Source organism: Cydia pomonella, chromosome 7 (genome assembly GCF_033807575.1).
Source record: "Cydia pomonella isolate Wapato2018A chromosome 7, ilCydPomo1, whole genome shotgun sequence".
Taxonomy (NCBI): domain Eukaryota; kingdom Metazoa; phylum Arthropoda; class Insecta; order Lepidoptera; family Tortricidae; genus Cydia; species Cydia pomonella.
Genome location: NC_084709.1, coordinates 18,838,902 through 18,856,963, shown reverse-complemented (window position 1 = coordinate 18,856,963; position 18,062 = coordinate 18,838,902). Strand labels below are relative to the sequence as shown.

General features: G+C 36.2%; 1 protein-coding gene across 1 annotated transcript; it reads right to left on the bottom strand.

Annotated features, from left to right (window-relative positions):
• Window positions 1–236: 236 nt before the first annotated feature.
• LOC133520056 (coiled-coil domain-containing protein 6) lies at window positions 237–17,704 on the bottom strand. The gene is made up of 11 exons (XM_061854342.1): window positions 17,179–17,704; window positions 16,968–17,097; window positions 16,746–16,836; window positions 15,725–15,874; window positions 14,629–14,772; window positions 13,943–14,082; window positions 11,745–11,822; window positions 9,612–9,726; window positions 8,585–8,677; window positions 7,322–7,432; window positions 237–6,472 (listed from the first exon to the last, which is right to left on the bottom strand). The coding sequence occupies exons 1-11, from the start codon at window positions 17,201–17,203 to the stop codon at window positions 6,287–6,289; spliced, it is 1,263 nt and encodes a 420-aa protein (XP_061710326.1). The 5' UTR covers window positions 17,204–17,704; the 3' UTR covers window positions 237–6,286.
• Window positions 17,705–18,062: the final 358 nt, after the last annotated feature.

The window sequence follows — 18,062 nt, the reverse complement described above, 5'->3', positions numbered from 1 at the left end:
CAATCTATTTTTGCAAGTAAAATAAAAGCTTGTAAAAAGAAGTCCTATCGGCAATTCGGCATTTAATAAAACGCACATTACTCACGTCGTCTTATACAAATTTTTCGGTCCACTGAGGAATTCATATAATGACCTCCAGGCGGGCACCACAATTGTGCACACACAAAATCATCTGGTATAACTTTATTTCCATAGTATGGTGGGCGATGGGAGGTTGCAAGATTAAAACGAGAGCATTAGTTTAGTGAATTTATTTCTGTTTCTTTAATCATAACATTGAAAAAAAAAACTATATTTAAGTGAAAATATGCAAATAATTGAATAGCGTCCGAGGTTCACCCACTACTCACATGTCTATCGAACTTCTTATTAACCACAACACAACATAACACTATAACCATGTGGAGACAATGCGCTCAACTCGGATATGATATATGGATTACAATACATATACAAAGGTACAACGAGCACGTATCATTGCAAGAAAAATTAACCTTATCCCTGCGCGTTAAGATTCGAAATTGACTTGACAATGATCAACCTCTAAACCCTAAGGGCACGTTCACATTAGGTTTATGCGATAAACGCAGCGTCTATTTCGTAAAACATAAACGTTCTTTTCAAAACTGGACGACGATGGTTCACCGTCAAATTATAAGCCTAATGTGAACATACCTTAAAATTTCAATTCCCTACAATACCTGAGTTGAATTTATTAGTACACAGCCAATATAGAACTTTCTGTCCATAATTTCAAAAGTATTCAAGAATGATTCATAATCAAATACTTATAGCGATTGCATTCGAGAAATATAAATACCTAAGATAATTGCCCATTGCGATCGGGATAATCTCGAAAATCGTATATATATCTAATCTACTAAAATAGATGTTTTTGCAACACTTACTTTGACACTTCGGATAGTCTTGTCAAAGAATGAAGTGATGCTTCTAGTTCAGTACATTAACAGTGTTGGCCGAACGTTCATTAGAATTGACCATATTATTTATTTAAGCTTTATTGCACACATAAAGAAAACTGTACAAATGGCGAACTTAATACCAAAAGGCATTCTCTACCAGTCCATTGGGTCAAACAGAGACATTTGTACATATTGTTCAAAAACTATCCATTACAAATTGAACCGTAACCTGTATCCGTCCGTTACAGTTTACGGTTCTATTTGTAATGGTTAATGTCAATATGGTCAATTCTGTTTGGCCAACACTGAGTACATATTTCCGAAGTTGTCCCAATGCGTTTTACCTACGATTACGGTACAATTGTTAGTCTTTTCAAAAAACGTTTTTATCACCGATTTCTAATTTCGTGTTGAAGTCGCCGGTCGAAGCCTATAAACTTCGCTTGATCTTGCGCTGGCAAAGTATTTTACAAAATATAGCATCTTAAGAAGATTTATGTTCAAGAAAATACGGCTAAGTGAATTGACAATACATTCGTTTACTACTAATATTGATACTAGTAATATTGAATGTCTCGAGAATTCAGTGGTCTAAATGCCCGTAAATGTCTAGGCCAGAGGTCGGCAAACTTCGGCACGCAAGCCGTATATCACTCACTCAATGTAGGTGTACAATTGCAGCTGGTCTGATAGTCTCCCAAAAAAATACATTTAGAGTAGAGTAGACCGACTCAATCAACAGTGCTCGAGATTCTTCAAACTCAAAAATATATTGGCATTTAATTTATTTTCCAAAAGTTTGCAAAACCTTGTTTTACGGTGCTATTTTATAGCAGTGAGCTACAAGCAACCAGCAATATCATCCCGTAACAGTTTAGTGAAAAAAGTATGCTTTCATAACACTGATTTAAACTTTCACGTTTTTTACGAATTTATTATTGACTAATCTAGCCTTCATCGCGTATTTTTTTATATACTACGTATGTGTCAAACAAGCATACGGCCGCCTGATGGTAAGCAGTCACTGTAACCTATGTACGCTTGCAACTCCAGAGGAGTTACATAGAGGAGGAGGAGGAGGAGGAGGGAGTATTAAAATTAAGTTTTAAATTTACCTGGTCTCGGAGAAGACGTCGAAGGTAAATTTAAAACTTAGTTTTACGCGATTAAGTCCCGTTATATCAATATTATAGAAATATATTATGCTTTCATGACTGATGTACTTTTATATAAACAGGGTTCTAAATAGCTCTTCACACAATCCTAGACGATTCCTCGTATATCCTAAATTCAGATTTTAGTAATTTTTAAGTGGTTTCAGCTTTCAAATAATAAAATGAGTAAACGATCACTAATAAATGAACTTAAAGGACGGTAAGAAACCAAACCCTTTTTTGAAAATCGATAAAAATAAGGAAGATGGATATGTTAGAAGATTACACTTCCTTGGATAAAGTTTAAATACCGGTCCATAACATAGGTTTTATTATCCTAGCAATATTTAACTGTCATCGTAACTTACGCTTGACAAGTTCCAAGGCAAACGAGTCACTAGAAGTAAAACAAAATGGATTTGAAAGATTTGTTTGCGTACAATGTTGCATAAAGCTCGGCAAAGCTAATAAAAACTTGTAATTTGAATGAACTCACGGCGAGTCTATTAATGCATGCCAGTATATTTTGACCCAGAAGGTCCGAAATTCAAGTAGTATGAGAAATCAACCATTTGCGCGTGTATTGATTTTTCCGCCGTTTTCTACTGACAAAATGGTTTTCCACACTAAGACGCCACGTCGAGCAAGACAAGAGGCACGGCTGTACCATTGTTTTCTCGAAGCCATTTAGGTCTGTATCTTTAGCCGGAGAACCGGAGATTCATAATGGACAGCCAGTTTTTTTAATTGCTGCTTAGTCCCGACCATATAATCTGGTATATATTTAGCTTTGTAACGTTTATCGCCAGCGTGAGGCATTATCCTTTAACGCATGAGAGATAATGGATTTCGGCGAAGGTGCCAGCAGAAGTATTATGGTCGCGTTTATGATACAATCGTCAGCATGCTAGTATCACAGATGACTATTAACACGCGATTATATTGCTTATTGCTCGCATAAGCCCAAACATTAACGTTTACAGCTATCAGGCGTAGATTTGTCAAGACTCTTTCAGACAATCAATAACAAAGCGTCCATTGTGTATTATTGACGTAGCTCCACCAAGCGAAAGTACGGCAGATCAAACGTTAGCAATGTAATATGGTCAAAGAATTTAATTTCAGTACCATTTCGTACCTTGCCACAGTGATAATCAACATGAAAGTGGCCAGGAACCTCATACTATTGTCACGGTTACACCTACGAAATGTCCTCACACTATTGCCACTGTGCCACCTACGAAATGGTACTCAAATTAAATTACTTGACTGTACTACCCCGTAATAATATCAAATTAGGTATTCAATGGCATCTAAACATTGCTTCTTTTCTTTATTAGACTGAAATAGTATGAGATAAGTATGGAACCTACACGAGCTGAATTTCATAGACTACGAGGTTTACTTTCAAATAAATAAATGTATATATACATTTTGAATTGAGTTAAAAAGCAAAAACCTTAATGCTCAAATGGTGTCCTAGGTATGCAAGGCTCTGCCCTGTCAGTTTATATCATTTAGGGAGTATATTCTTTAAACACTGTTATATAACCAAGCTGTACATACAGATTGATAAATATGTAAATAAACAATCGAACTACTTTTTATTGAGGCAGCCGATCTTATTGCATAAGTTTAGAGCGCATTCCCATTAAAACATGTTGATAATTTCCAAAGATTCACTTATCAGGTGTTGCCTGTTTTTTTTGCATTCCTCGAAGTTATTACTTTCCTATTCTTTTTAAGTTTCGTACATATTAGTTACTCAACTTTTATGATGGCATTCGCTTAGATTCCTCAATTTGTTTTAACATACATTTGACCTGATATTAGGTACAATCTATGAAAATATGAACACGATTTCACACAAAACCACCTGCATGCATGCTTTAAAGTGATATTGCGAATTATTAAGAGAAAACTGACAACAAATTGAAAAATAATGCGATTCAGACAGTAGTACAATAAACTTTAAGTCATAAAAATACTAGATCCATACCATAACGCGGTGATCACGTTAATTACACGCCCGCAAAGGTCAAATTGCTCTTTCTAATTCTAAATATCAGTATATGAGACCGCTTAGCGTGACATGCGTTGTTGTCACACGCGACTTTATATGTAAGGTGCGTTTTGAAGTATTGAGTCGCGCGCGACATCGCAAGTCATGCCTAGCGGTCTGTTTTTGTCACCTGTTTTGAAGGACAAAGTAATAGTATGTATGCAGAAGATTGTGACAAGTGAGTCGAAATTATGAACTATCCGACGACGGCGCCTCCCTCCCAGCGATTACCCTGTTCATAATTTTATAACATCTCGTTTTAAGCTAATCTAATCGACTATTTAAAGATTAAATATTATCTTATAACATAAAAAAAACCAGAACATATTAATTTCAATCTCGAATATACAAGCCGTGCGAGGAAACTTTAACAATCGAAAATCATCGAGTCGAGCAATTCTGGTAATAATTCTTCCATATTTCTTTTTACAGATCAAAGGATTGGATTGTTGGACATTCCTCAACTTCATATATTTTTGCATGGAGGAATTATTACCATAATCCACTGTACACGAAGACTGCACTAAAAATAAATCCAGTTTCACTGGAACGGACGCTGAATGTGTGCGAAAGCAACCTTGCGAACCAAGCTGCCGGAGACGTCCACCTAACTACAATATCTATTTGCATGTTTACAGATTTGATACAAATTTCGAAATTTACACCCGCTTGACTGCCATTGGTGTCTTAGAAAAATTAGACACCAAAATCTTTACACAAAATATGCGAGTATTACTTGGACGTCATGTATACCATGTTTTTTTTGCCTCATTGTTGAAAACTCACAACAATTACAGACATCTTTTGCGTACAAAGAGATCATAGAGGTATGCTAATTGCTTCATAGTAACTTTTTAGTGAGTATGTAAATGCGAGTCAAGAACTCAGTATTGGCACATTCACAGAGCTTAAATTACAGTATCCACCCCGTCTACCCAGCCGGGAGTAACCGGTCAGCTGATAAAGAGCGATGGTATCAAATCTGGTACCAACCCGCAAGAATATGCATAACAACACTCTTAACAGACCATTTTTAGATTTTGTCTTTGTTACAGTAGGACTTCGATTATCCGAACCCTCTTATTATCCGAACGCTGACATAGTTTGTCCGAACGTTCGCGAGAACTTGTTGCTCGTGCGGAACATGCACGCGCGTTTTGATTTATCTAATGTTGTTCGATCACTTATGTCAAATTCTAATATGCTGAACTTACTCTTTTTCTGTGAAAAGGTATTGTTTTGTTTAATCTCGTCCCAGAAAATCCACTTTTGATTTAGTTCGGATAATAGAGGTTCTACTGTATAAGATTTACAAACAGCGTGGAACTCTAATTGTGCCATTACGTGTATATTTCGAAATTTGTAGTACAACGGTGGAACCGCGGACCGAGTATCGAATCATCAGTTTTGATATCTTCAACAATCGACAGCGATTCGTGTTGTACACTTGCGTGCTTTAAGGACGTATGGTACGATTAGCTGATGAAAACCGATATTATTTGGTTTTATTGTTCGATTTTCGACCTTATTTTAATGCACGTGATGCTGGAGATGTATAATGCCAAGGTTGAAATGTTATCATGCTGTTATCCTTATTTATTGAGATCGTGAAAATTAAATTTAAGCTTAATGTTGTTAAGAACATGTTCGTGATATCAGTGATTTTTATAAATATGTTTTATTCCTTTCCAACAGTTATATGACAACGTGATAGGACAGCACATTTATTTATTAATTTCATAATATTAATTTTAAAATAAAAAGGTACGGAATGTTTATGATTAACGCCATCGACTTGCGTTACCTTTTGCGTGGAAAGCAGCCGGCCAGCCAGCGATTACATAAATAAAGATGAAAACTAAAAAGATGAAATCAACTTTTTCGACGATCTCTCGAGTTACTCTTCTAGGTCACAAGGGTCCTGACTGAGCTGTATGTGGTCTGAAGTGATAATCTGTACGTTTCGCTTGCATCGGGACACCGGTGGGGGACCGTTAAGCTGCCTCGACATTATATTAACTTAGCATCATAAGACCATAATGTTTCAGAATGCTTCAGGAACTCGCGATTTTAAGTCTTCGTTGGATAAAATAAGGTCGAAAATCGATAACAAAACCACGTACCAGCCTTCTACATGCTTAGGTGTGTTAGTCTTTCGACGAGGTGTCCATGGGGCTGGCCGGCTGCAGGGCGGGCTCGGGCGGCGCGGGGGCGGCGGGGGCGGGGGCGGGGGCGGGGGCGGGCGGCGCGGGGGGCGGCGCCAGCGGCTCCAGGCGCGGCAGCCCCAGCGACGGCGGCGCCGGCTTCACGAAGCGCTCGCTGGGCCGGCGCGGCTGCGGGGAGAGGGGTATTAGCGAGCTGCACATTAGAGAGTAGGGGGACGATTTTTGAATTTCGAGTGCTCGATTTCGTCACTTGAAAATCTATAGAAAACGGCAAGATGGTATTTTTCTACACGTCGACTGTAATGGTTGAATTCAGATTTCGTATACCAATCTATAATTGCATACTTTTCATGTATGGGCTCCCAACTCAACTATAAAATATCTTCGATACGCTGTAGTCGACTATAAAAAAAAATTACCAATCACGTGCCGCCGTGCTCTAGGCGACGGGTGGGCGGTGGCTCGCGCGTTTGTCTTTTTGTCTACTTAGATACTTACTAATTTTCATTGCTTATTTAGGTTTTATAGTAAAAATATATTATTTTTGATTACCCGTAGAAAAAGTATCGTATACAATAGTGATTTAATAAAGCTTTTCAATTTCGTACCTCACTTTGGCAACTCAGCAAGCTTCGTTACCTAAACACGGTACTCGACTGAAAAGCTTTCTATTATATCACGATTGTATAAAATACTATTTTTAAATACGAGCGATAGAAATTTGGAATCTAGTGGTATTGACCACTGGTTTTCAATTCTATTAGTATAATTTAAATGCCGAATGGTGTAGATATTAAGAACACGAAATCGAGTGATCGAAATTCAAAAAACGCCCCCCAAGCTCTCTAATGTTTAATCTAATAATTTTAGTCTTAGAAAGCACTATGGCGCTTAATCACATATGATGAAAACTTTAAAATAATGATCATATTAAATTTTTTAATATTTAAAAAAATATATAAATTGTGACAAATTAGTGTTTGCGAGTCAGTCAGTGATTAAGTAGTTTAGTAGTACCTGCGAGTTGAAATGCATCGCGGGCCTGTGCCCGGCGCCGGGCAGCAGCGGCGAGGCGTACGGCGACAGCGGCCGCGACCCGCCCGGGGACGACACGCTGCGAGACCGGGCCTGCGCCAACCGAACAATACTACATTATTGTCGAACCTCGGAAGCAGCTACTTGCTGGCTGAGGATTCGTTTTAAACGGACCTTGCGAGTCCGTTAATTGAATCCGAAGCCAGCAATTAGCGTTCCAGCCGAGTCACAAATAATGCTTTTCTCAAAAATGGTGCATGAAAACAACTGGTCGAATATCAAATTTATTAAAAATAAACCCTTTCCAGAAATCTATTTTATTTATTTATTGCACAAAAGAAAAACTCAATGTACAAAAGGCGACCTTAATGCCACATGAGGCATTCTCTACCAGTCAACTTTAGGGTAAAGCAGAAAATATTGTAGGCAGAGCATCTAAAGAAATTTTTATCTAAAGAGTTAGAGTCCTAATACACATAAATTAATTATAAACTACTAAATTTATTAAAATTTAAATGTCATGTTGGTACAACTTTTTTAAGTTTATTTTTCTGCCGAAAATAAGCCAACCTATTTTAGACGGCTAAATTGTCGCGGTTAATTATGATAATAACTGATCAGCTGTTTGGCTGTTTACTGGACCTACATAACAAATGCTAGATTTGTTTTCTAACTTTAATTGCAGCAAGGGGTTTCAGATTACAGAAGAGAAGACAAACCAAAACATTGTGGCCCTTGATTTAGCCGATTTGCATGACGCTATAGGGCACCATACGTTTTGTTGTAACTGACAAATGTCATCTTTTAAGCAACCAGCCTACCGCATAATTTACGAGATCGTTCATCTACATCACACGCCAAATTCTAGGAAGACAAATATTTTTTTTTACTTTATACCTCTTCTACTACAAATAATTTTACAGTACATATGGTGCTACTTTACCGCACTAGTGCAAAAATTAGCATATTACGTTACTGTGTCGAACATTTAAAGGGCAATATGTACTGTAAAACGTTCTACAATACATGTGCGAATAGGTAATTCGCAACTCGTGTCGATTTAAAACACTCCCTTCGGTCGTGTTTTAATTTATCGCCACTCGTTTCGAATTTCCTATTTTTCGCACTTGTATCGTAATGTACTATTTTAGTTTGTAGTAATGACCAATAACCAGCCAACAACTTTTAAACGGGAAATGCAAAACAATCGAAGTATTAATATTACTAAAGATCAACAACACTTACACTTAACGCTTCGTTAAATTGCCGCTCCTCCTCCATTTCCAATGAAGATTCGCTCTCAGACAGATGCCGGCATAGCGCTTCGCGACGCTCAACCTAAAATAAGAAAATGAAATTAGAAAAACTTTATAATTTTCCTACATTACTAAAGAACAATTTGAATAAAAGTGCCAGTTGTTATTTCCGTCATCCTTTGTACTGGGAATGGTAGGGATCACGATGCGTGGGCTCGGGCTACAGTCCCCTCGCTAGCCCAATGCGGATTGGGGACTTCACATACACCTTACTTCTTTTTTTTCATTTCTTCGCAGATGTTTTCCTTCACCGAAAAGCTAGTGGTAAATATCAAATGATATTTCATACATAAGTTCCGAAAAACTCATCGGTATGAGCCAGGATTTGAACCCGCGACCTTCGGATTGATAGTCAGACGTCATATCCAATCAGCCACCACCGCTTCTTTACTGCCTTTCATTACTGTCTATTTTTTAAGAAATCATATAGATCGTGTCATTCGCGAAGACGCGTGCCTTGACTCGTATTTTCATGTTATTTAAGGTTAGATTTGACCAATCTGCGCGTCATCGTGGATGACACGAACTATAACAACCCATCGGTTCTGGAGAATATGCGTACTTTTACCCCGGACAACTACATAGCTGGTGTAGGGCGTAGCGCATATTTAGCCAGAAACCTTTTCGAATATCCAAAAGTCCGAGCATTAGAATTACAAAATAAATTCATAGCGAAAGTCAAAACGCAGACATTATTTGCAAACAACCATCTAAAAAAAAGTTTGCTCCCATACAGAAAAAGTGCCTCTGATTATTGTAATGTGTTAATTAAATACTCATGGGTCTAATAATGCCCGTGTAAACAAAAAAGTAAAAAAAAAAACAACATGTCAACATGGTTTTTGAAAAATCGATTTTTCTTTGCTAGGGAGTCTAAAAGTTGCAGTGTTCTAAGAGTTGATTAACCTGTGATTAACTCATAAGTAGGTATGACAAACTACAAGTATTGAAATTACCTCTTGCTGAAGTTTTCGTTGTAAGCGAACGTTTTCCTCTCGAATGTGTTTCTCCTCTAAGGCAAAACGATGCATCTTCTCTTTGTTTTCATTTTGAGACACGGCTAATTGATTCCTGTAACAAACAACAGTATTATTTTATACATAATACAAGATAATACAACACAAAAGCTACCTACCTAATATCTTGTTAAGTTTTAGAACATAAATATCACTCGCAGAGAACCAGTGTCGTCATACGAAATAATTTGTGCTTTGAAATTCAACCTTTCAAAAATCGAAAAATTGTTGAATTCTTTGAAATTTGGCGAAACGTCATAGTCAATAATAAGTACAAAAAAGTAGTTTTTGAGTTTTGTGAGCGTTCTTGTTGGCAATTAATATTATAATATTATCTCTATCGACTTCAAAGATACGGTGGGTACAAAACTGCTCTGAATTGTTTATAAAAATAATAGTATGCTCGTTTGTTTTCTAACCTTGGCGAGGGAACTACAGTACCCGTTATACATATATACACATATCAGTTAAACAATTGTTTTACTGGAATCAAAGTTAATTAACAATGTTATCTCAATCTTCATCTAGATTACATTCATTTCTAACTAGTCACCAAATTCATTTCTACGGCAGGTACATTTTAAAGGTTATTAAATAACTAGTAAAAAGTCAGGCAGATTTTTCTAATTAGAATCTTTTTTTATACTCCGTCGGTGGCAAACAAGTATACAGCCGGCCTGAAGGTAGGCACTCTACGTAGCATATGGCCGCCTGCAACTCCAGAGGTGTTACATACGCGTTGCCGACCCTAACACTCCGCACCCTTGCTGAGCACTGGCAACCTTATTCATACTCACCGGCAGGAACACAGCACATGAATAAGGTCTGCGATTATTTGACTGCGATTTGCTGTAACTACTACTCAGTATCACATAACTATTTTTCAGAATCTTTTTTTAGAATACTTCTTCTAAAACATGCTCATTAATGCTTCAACATACTCGAAAGTCGGGTAGATATTTTTGAATATTTTTTTTTTCATTAAAGGAGTTCTTCAATACACAAACAGTAAATCCGTAGGCAACCGTGACTTATATTTGCTTCTATGTACATACCATCAACTAAAAGAAAGTTATTAGCCATCATAAAGAATATTTTTAGATGTATACAATTTTGAAATAAAATAAAACACGTAAATATGAATTTCATCATGTTATTGGTTTTGTTGAAAAGATATTCTAATGCCAATAGTGCTTAAAAATGATTTAGGTCATATGGGCGCCACGGCTGGCACGAATGAAGGGTTATCGGGATGTCCAATTTTCGACCACTTTTTCGAGTAACTGGGGCCGTCGGCAATAAGAATGTTGGCTTTCAAGTGGTCCAATACGTCTGTGGTTTATCTGCTTAGACGTGTGATATCACATATCCCCAAATAAAGTTATCCATAGGTGTGAGATTTCATGATCGTGGAGATCAGTTCACAGTTCAAGTTTGATGGCGAACTGAACCATGAATTTAATATTTGCAGAATTTGCGTTGTTCTGAAGTAAGTCTCTATACATGGCAAAACATACTGACCACAATATACAAGGTACTAAGCATTCGTGGTAATAGAAACTAAAATGTCATATAAAATTTTCTGGATTAGGCCTAGTTTCAGAGATAATTAAATGTTTTTCGAAATCATTCTTTCGCCATAAGTCAGTACAAAACACATTTTTGCGGTATTGCCACTTTGAGGTCTAATCTGGACATACCTATTGATTGACATCGAAAAATTAAAAAAATGTATTCTCGAATACAGCCTCTCGAGGCTACCCCCAAATAAAAAAAAACTTTTTAGTTAATTTTTGGTTATGTGTTTATCAATAAAAATTACGTTTTATGTACAGGAGTGTTCAAAAAAACGGAAAAAAAAAATTTTTTTTGTCCAATTTCACAGAAAGTCATATAACATTTTTTGCTTCTGTTGCCATCAGGAATGCACCGTTAAAATCTCTCGCAATGCTCACGGGCACCTTGTATGGCCAACTGTCAAATTGACAATCGCTAGAAACAGTGTTGCCAATTTGAAAAACAAACCTCTAAAAAACACCTGTTAGTAGCAAAAAAGTAATAGTAAACAAATACCTTAATTTGACAACCTCCGAGCGTAAAGTTTGAATATGATTGCTAAGATTCGACGCAGTATCACCGTTGCTAATGTCTCTGGAAAGAAAAAGAGTAAATTAATTACAAGTACAAATTTTACTTAGATGTTAAGATATCCACCTGACTGGTGGCGAAAAAGCGGCTAGCGATATAGTTACACCAAGGTGAGAGTTGTAGACTGCGCAAGTGTTATATAAACGTCATAACTTCACATAAGTTTGATGTTTAAAATAACACTTGTACTGTCTGGGCTATCAAAATCGCTGCCAACTTAGCATGGTCTAACTCTAGTAGCGATTGAGTATTTTCTTGTGCAAGAAACATGTCCCTATATCTAGTTATAGATTCCGTTTCAGTGTAAATAAAAGAGATGCATATTTATAATCGTTAATAGTTAGGGCGGCGAATAGGGGAATTTTCGGTAATACTCGAGCGTGGCAGTTTAAGATATGAGAGATACCTTAGACCTAATAGAACAACCTTGTAAAGTATTTAGCTCTATATGTAGTGACGCGCGCCTAGGATAGACGATCAGATTAGTAAAAAAATATCGATGGTCTGAAATACTCGAGCGCGTCAGATTAAGATATTGGGGGTTGATTTTAGTGTTTTATTGTAAGACTAAATTTAACTAATCGATAAGTCCTTGACGCCGCCGAGTTATAGGGTCGCAACTTGTAAAAAAAAAACGTCAATCCGGCGTTCTCGAGCGTGATTTTTTTTTTGAAGAATATAATCTAAAACTTACTAAAAATACAAAATCTGCCGGTTTCCACATGACCGGAAGTGTGGAGGAGCCATTTCGTCTTCCGAAAAACGCGTTGCGGCATATAAGTCGCGAACGATACATTTTACAAAAAAAAGTTTAAATAAACAAAAAAGGTAATTTTATTTTACACAAAAAAGGTCTCTTTACATTTTTGTCCAAAGTTAAAACTTTTTGACTTGAAGCATCATAAAAACTCAAACTCCCGGTTTTTTGAGTATATCTCGAAAACTGAGGGTGTTAAAAAAAAATTGATATGAAATAACGATGATTAAATTATGTGACTTTTATTATATCTCAAAAAAAAATTTTTTTTCTAAAGCTTCTCGACAATTTTCGTGGACTCGGAAAAAGTTACGCGTATCTTTATACAAAAGTATTATTAACATGTACAGTTTCATGTATGTATATTATTCAATAGCCTGTTGATCCTCAAATTGTTTTTTGGACGTACCGTAAGCAAAACGAAGTGAAGAATTGAAGCAAAAAAGAGGAATTTGCCATAAACATGTAATACAGACTGAGCGCTTCGCAGAAATATATTTTTATATCATTTCATTTTTTTATACAATAAATAATACAATTCGTACTACATTTCATCTACATTTACGTTGGTTGCATCTATCGCTTTATTGTCATTCTTAAAATCCCCGTTTTATCAAGGAGAAAGAAAGGAAAAAAAAGATACCAAAAAACCTTTTTCGGTCAGATTAAGAGAACCCACCAACATTTTTGTCAGATTAAGAAAATATGCTTTCAGGATACCGAGATAAACCTCCCCTATGAAAATCTGACGCGCTCGAGTATTTCAAAAAAACTTTTTTTTTTTGCATTTTCAAAAATTCATCGTAACTTATCGTCACGCCGAAATCGTCAGTTTTTTTAAAGGGATCTTCCTTGGGGCCTACTTAACACCCCTTCCGAAAATCTGACGCACTCGAGTAATTTTTTTTTTTTTTGCATTTTTGACTACTTTATATTCCTACCCCCACCACGCAAACCGGCAGATTAGTATACCGTTGTTATCAGAGGCATTTGGGGCATACGTAGTATGAATATCTGACGCGCTCGAGAATGCCCAAGTAACTGTTTTTTTTAACATTTTTGAAAAACCGTACACGCCAAACCCACCGCTAAAATGGTTTTTACCATACGAGCTTTTCTTTTCGAAATTATTTTATCTTTCGATTTTGCTAGGTCTCGACGGCGCCGTTGAATTACGCCATTTAGCTACCTCGCCTCCCTAACTATAATTGCTGACTGTTCTCACTGCCAGTGAAAACTTTTCCTATGAGAAAAAATACACTTGCAAAAGATTACTTCCTATCCTGTTAGGAGTATGAGTTATAGACTTTTGTAGAAAAACTTGTAATGGCGTAATGGTGCAAATAATATTAATAAAATAAAATACCTTGGACTAGCAGGATCAGAGACTGGCTGGTCAAGACGGATCTGCAAGGAACGTTTTTCAGCCTCTAATTTGTCCATGCGTTTCCACAGCCTGTTCACAAGCGCTTCCTGCTCTTGCTCCAATGTGTTTTCCAACTCCACCTAAAATTGGAAAAAATAGAATTTTGAACTTTAACCCAAAGAGGTTTGGCCCAAACAACTTGCGTTGCGTTATTTCATCACAGAATTCCTTTGGTCCTCTGGTCTAATTTATCAGGGCTGCTCAATATCATTAAAAAATTGCATTGTTCTTTCATAAGTATGTCACGTTTCAGGTTAATCAGATAACAAATGGGATTATGGCATAGAGCGGAGGTACTTTCATGGGATGATTCCCATGAAAGTACCTCCTCCTCCTACTACCTCTAGCAGAAAGAGACAGCACATGGCATTTATATAAATAACTTCTGTACTTTTTCTTCCATATGCAATGACCATGCTTGTAAGGTTCCTGAGGGCCTACCACTCAAAACAGAATCAGATTTTGTTATCTGCCTCTCTATCACTCTTCCAGATTCGTTTGATAAAACAGCAGGAACTGAAATTTCAATTTTCGTTTTTCTTGATATGCCCTCGGCCATTAGCTGGATTTGTAGTATACACACGGATTACATATTATTATAATAATAACGATCAAACTTTGTTTACCTTTTCCCTGCGGAGTCTTTCCAGATTAGTCTGTTTAGCAAGAGTCTCAGCTTCAAGCTTCTCAATCTTCCGCATAAGTTTGTTCACTAAGCATTCCTGTTCTTGCTCCAATGTCTGTTCGAGGCGACATTTTTCTTGACGTAACTGTAAGAGTAATTGTATTTTAAGAATTGTCAGCTGGGCTAATATGTCGAATAAAGCTAATAAAATAAACTAAACAAAAAAAATAAAAAAATAATTCAGCCTATATACATCTCACTGCTGGCCACAGGAATAAAGCTAACATGGTAGTAATAAGTAAAAATGAAAGGTTAGATGCAGAAGCTGGTAGTCATGGACAGGGCCCGAAAAATCCATTGGTTCCTCTCTCCAACCACCAGTCTGGGCCCCGCTACGCTGGCGGTAGTACTAGCACCCAGATTAGTTTATAAAAAAAAAAAATTAATATAACTTTAACTGTGGCCAACCAAGACCTAAAACTGATGGGGGATTAATACAAGCCTTTTTGAGAGAAATAGAACTACAAAATCTTGAGAAATAAATGCATTTATGAGATAAACTAAATAGATAACTTTTCTGTAATCAACTCCGAACTTTTAGCTAACTTCTAATGGTTAACTGAAGTTTCTAAAAGACCCTGACACTTGCCAAGTTCCCCTGCAATCCAGACAAAAAACCAAAAATCCTGGAATATATGTAACTCTATGCAATAGAATATTTTGGATAATGGTACGTATTAGATATGGACCGAACATGGAGCGCCGAATACAAATATTCGCCCGATACTTCAGTTCAAATCTCACCAAACTGAATGTACAGCCCAATTGTTCAGTTCATCTGTCACATTCTAATAAACCATTGGAAAACCCTTTCATTACATTAGCACCTAAAGAAGAATCGCTTCCTAGGCAACAAACAGGTCTAAAGTCAAGGACTCTCAAACAAATTTTCAACACTCTCCAAATAATCAAAATACCCGACAACTTCATATGAAAAATTATTGAATATTCAGTCTTCTTTAGTATGTCTACCGTGTAGCTCTCCCGAATTTCGGCGATTATATCGTAATATAATAGTATGTATAACCTGTTCTTACCTGAATTAATTTTCTGGACAGATCATTTGTGAGACACTCCTCTTCCCTTTCATAGTGATGTGCTAATGTTTCCTTTTCCTTCTTCAAGGCTTGAATTTTTTTCAATAGTGTGTTGGAAATATATTCTTCCTCTTGTTCAGCTTTAGCTTGCTGTAAAATGGAGGCTTGAGCTTTTTGCCAAATCTACTCACTACTTGGTATACTTTATTCTTTGTTAAAAATAATAATGTAGGTCACAAATAATATTACTTTTAAATATCACTAGGAATTTTTTTATCGAGTGTAAGAAGACTTGGCTTTTTTTTATTCTTTAAAGGATTAACTGGGGCTGCATATTAACTATACATCAATTTGCAAAGCATCTGTCCCCATTCAATGATACTAATTAGAAAGAGGTAGGATATTTTTATCTACTCATACATGTTATGTGCAATTAAGTATTTTATCACCACTATTAAAAAAAATCAAATAACAAAATGTTTGCTCAGTTTGCAATTCACTAGTGTAATTGGAACAAATATGGAACATTGTAAACAATGTGCCATTACATGGCTGAACATGGGCATATTTGTTTAAATCACTCAAATGCAGCAGGTTGATTGCAAAAAAAATGTACCTATTAAGCAGATTCTGTGTAAGTTTCATGCATGAAAGTGTGTTACTGTATCATAGATCATAAACTTATTGTGTAAGAATTAGGTACAATAAATACCTTGCAATTCACCCAACCACTTCATATGGCAATTTAATTTGCCTACTCTACAAAGCACAACCTTATTAACATACCCATTTTATTGTGTTATTTGGCCCTAGAAAGACATGCCAAGACTGATGTCAATTATGCTCCTTAATCACTAACAAAAATACTTTACAAAAATAAGAGTGATATCACCTATGTTATTACAACAGAATGTAGCGAGTGGGTTGTCTCTGTAGATATATATCTGGGATGGCTGTATAACAGAAATACAATGGGCCTGAATAACAAGTGCCTAATGTAGATAATAATGTAAATACATACTATTGATACAGAAGCTTGTCTTAGCGCGCGATTTTCCTCTTGCAAGGCCTTTACTCTGAGCTTATATGTGTCCAGCTCTACTTTTAAGACCCTGGAATCATCACAAGTATTTGAACAACTGTCTTAGTAGATTTTAACATCATTTGTTTTACAAGAATACAAGTAGGTGACGTCCAATAAGACTATTAAATGTAAAGTAGGTATAGAAAATACACTAAGTACCTGTTTTGCTGTTGAAGAGATTCAATTCTTTTTTGTAACTGATCACGAGAAACCGTGGTAGGAGGTAACATCGCCCCGCCATCGAGAGAACTGGAATCGCTCTCCGATGCTGAATTATCTATTTTATTCCCTAAAAAAAGAAATAAACAGAATTGAAAACCAAACCAAAATGTCATTGTATGCCTTGACGAATTACAACCACATTTCGTACCTGGGGAAATCACAGAATCATCCATTAGCACGAATGTAATGAGGACGGTCAAAATATATACGAATTGAACTGATAGAGTTTAAAATTTATGTTAACTATCTTATATATCCAAACGAAAGCAACGGCAATAATAAATTTTGAACACAACTTCGAGGAAAATTATTGAATTGCACTTAAAAACACATGAAAACTGTCGTTGTAGGCAGCCACCCATTAAGCACGGTGTTTTTCTTCAAGATACAAGCACAGTTTTAATTTCCACCAATACTTTTAGTGAAAAACATTTACGATTGACGCTCCTAAGAATATTATTGGTCGAAAAGTCTAAATAAAACCACGTGATGTAACTTGAGGAGATTTCAACTAATCATAGAATGGTAAAAAAGCCACAGACTAAATATTATGAGTATTTTACTTTTGAGTTAGTAAGGAGCACAATCGTAATTTTGCCTTATAATCGGTTTTTACTAAATTAAATTAATTGACTCAAAACATTAACAAAAAAGCCAAGTTCGACCGAAGATATATATTAATATTTTTACATTATTAACAAAATACTGAATGAAACTAAATAAATTTTACATATGTTCTAAAATATTTCAGCACGTAGCACACATAGAACTGTGTTCTCAAGTAAAAAATCCTGCTATTAAACTAGGGAGTGGAATATTAATTTCGTTAGTAACAGTAAGGTGATACAGAACAAGCAAAATACAGTATAATTCTCTCTGGCTATGCTGCAAGCACAAGCGACCGTTGCCAAACTATAGAAACATTTTTGCCCTATGCAGCACTGAGATTGCGTGTAGGATATCACGATCCATTCAAAGAAATAATCGTTATAATATTTAGTGTTGATTTGCTTTTATTTTGTATAACATTGT

Bases quoted from the DNA above. Each gene is read 5' to 3' on its own strand.
- LOC133520056 (XM_061854342.1), bottom strand. From the start codon at position 17,203: ATGGATGATTCTGTGATTTCCCCAG. The intron at 15,875-16,745 runs GTATGTATTTAC...TCCATTTTACAG, and splicing joins GACAAGCTTCTGTATCAATA to CAAGCTAAAGCTGAACAAGA. The intron at 7,433-8,584 runs GTAAGTGTTGTT...CGGTTGGCGCAG, and splicing joins AATTTAACGAAGCGTTAAGT to GCCCGGTCTCGCAGCGTGTC.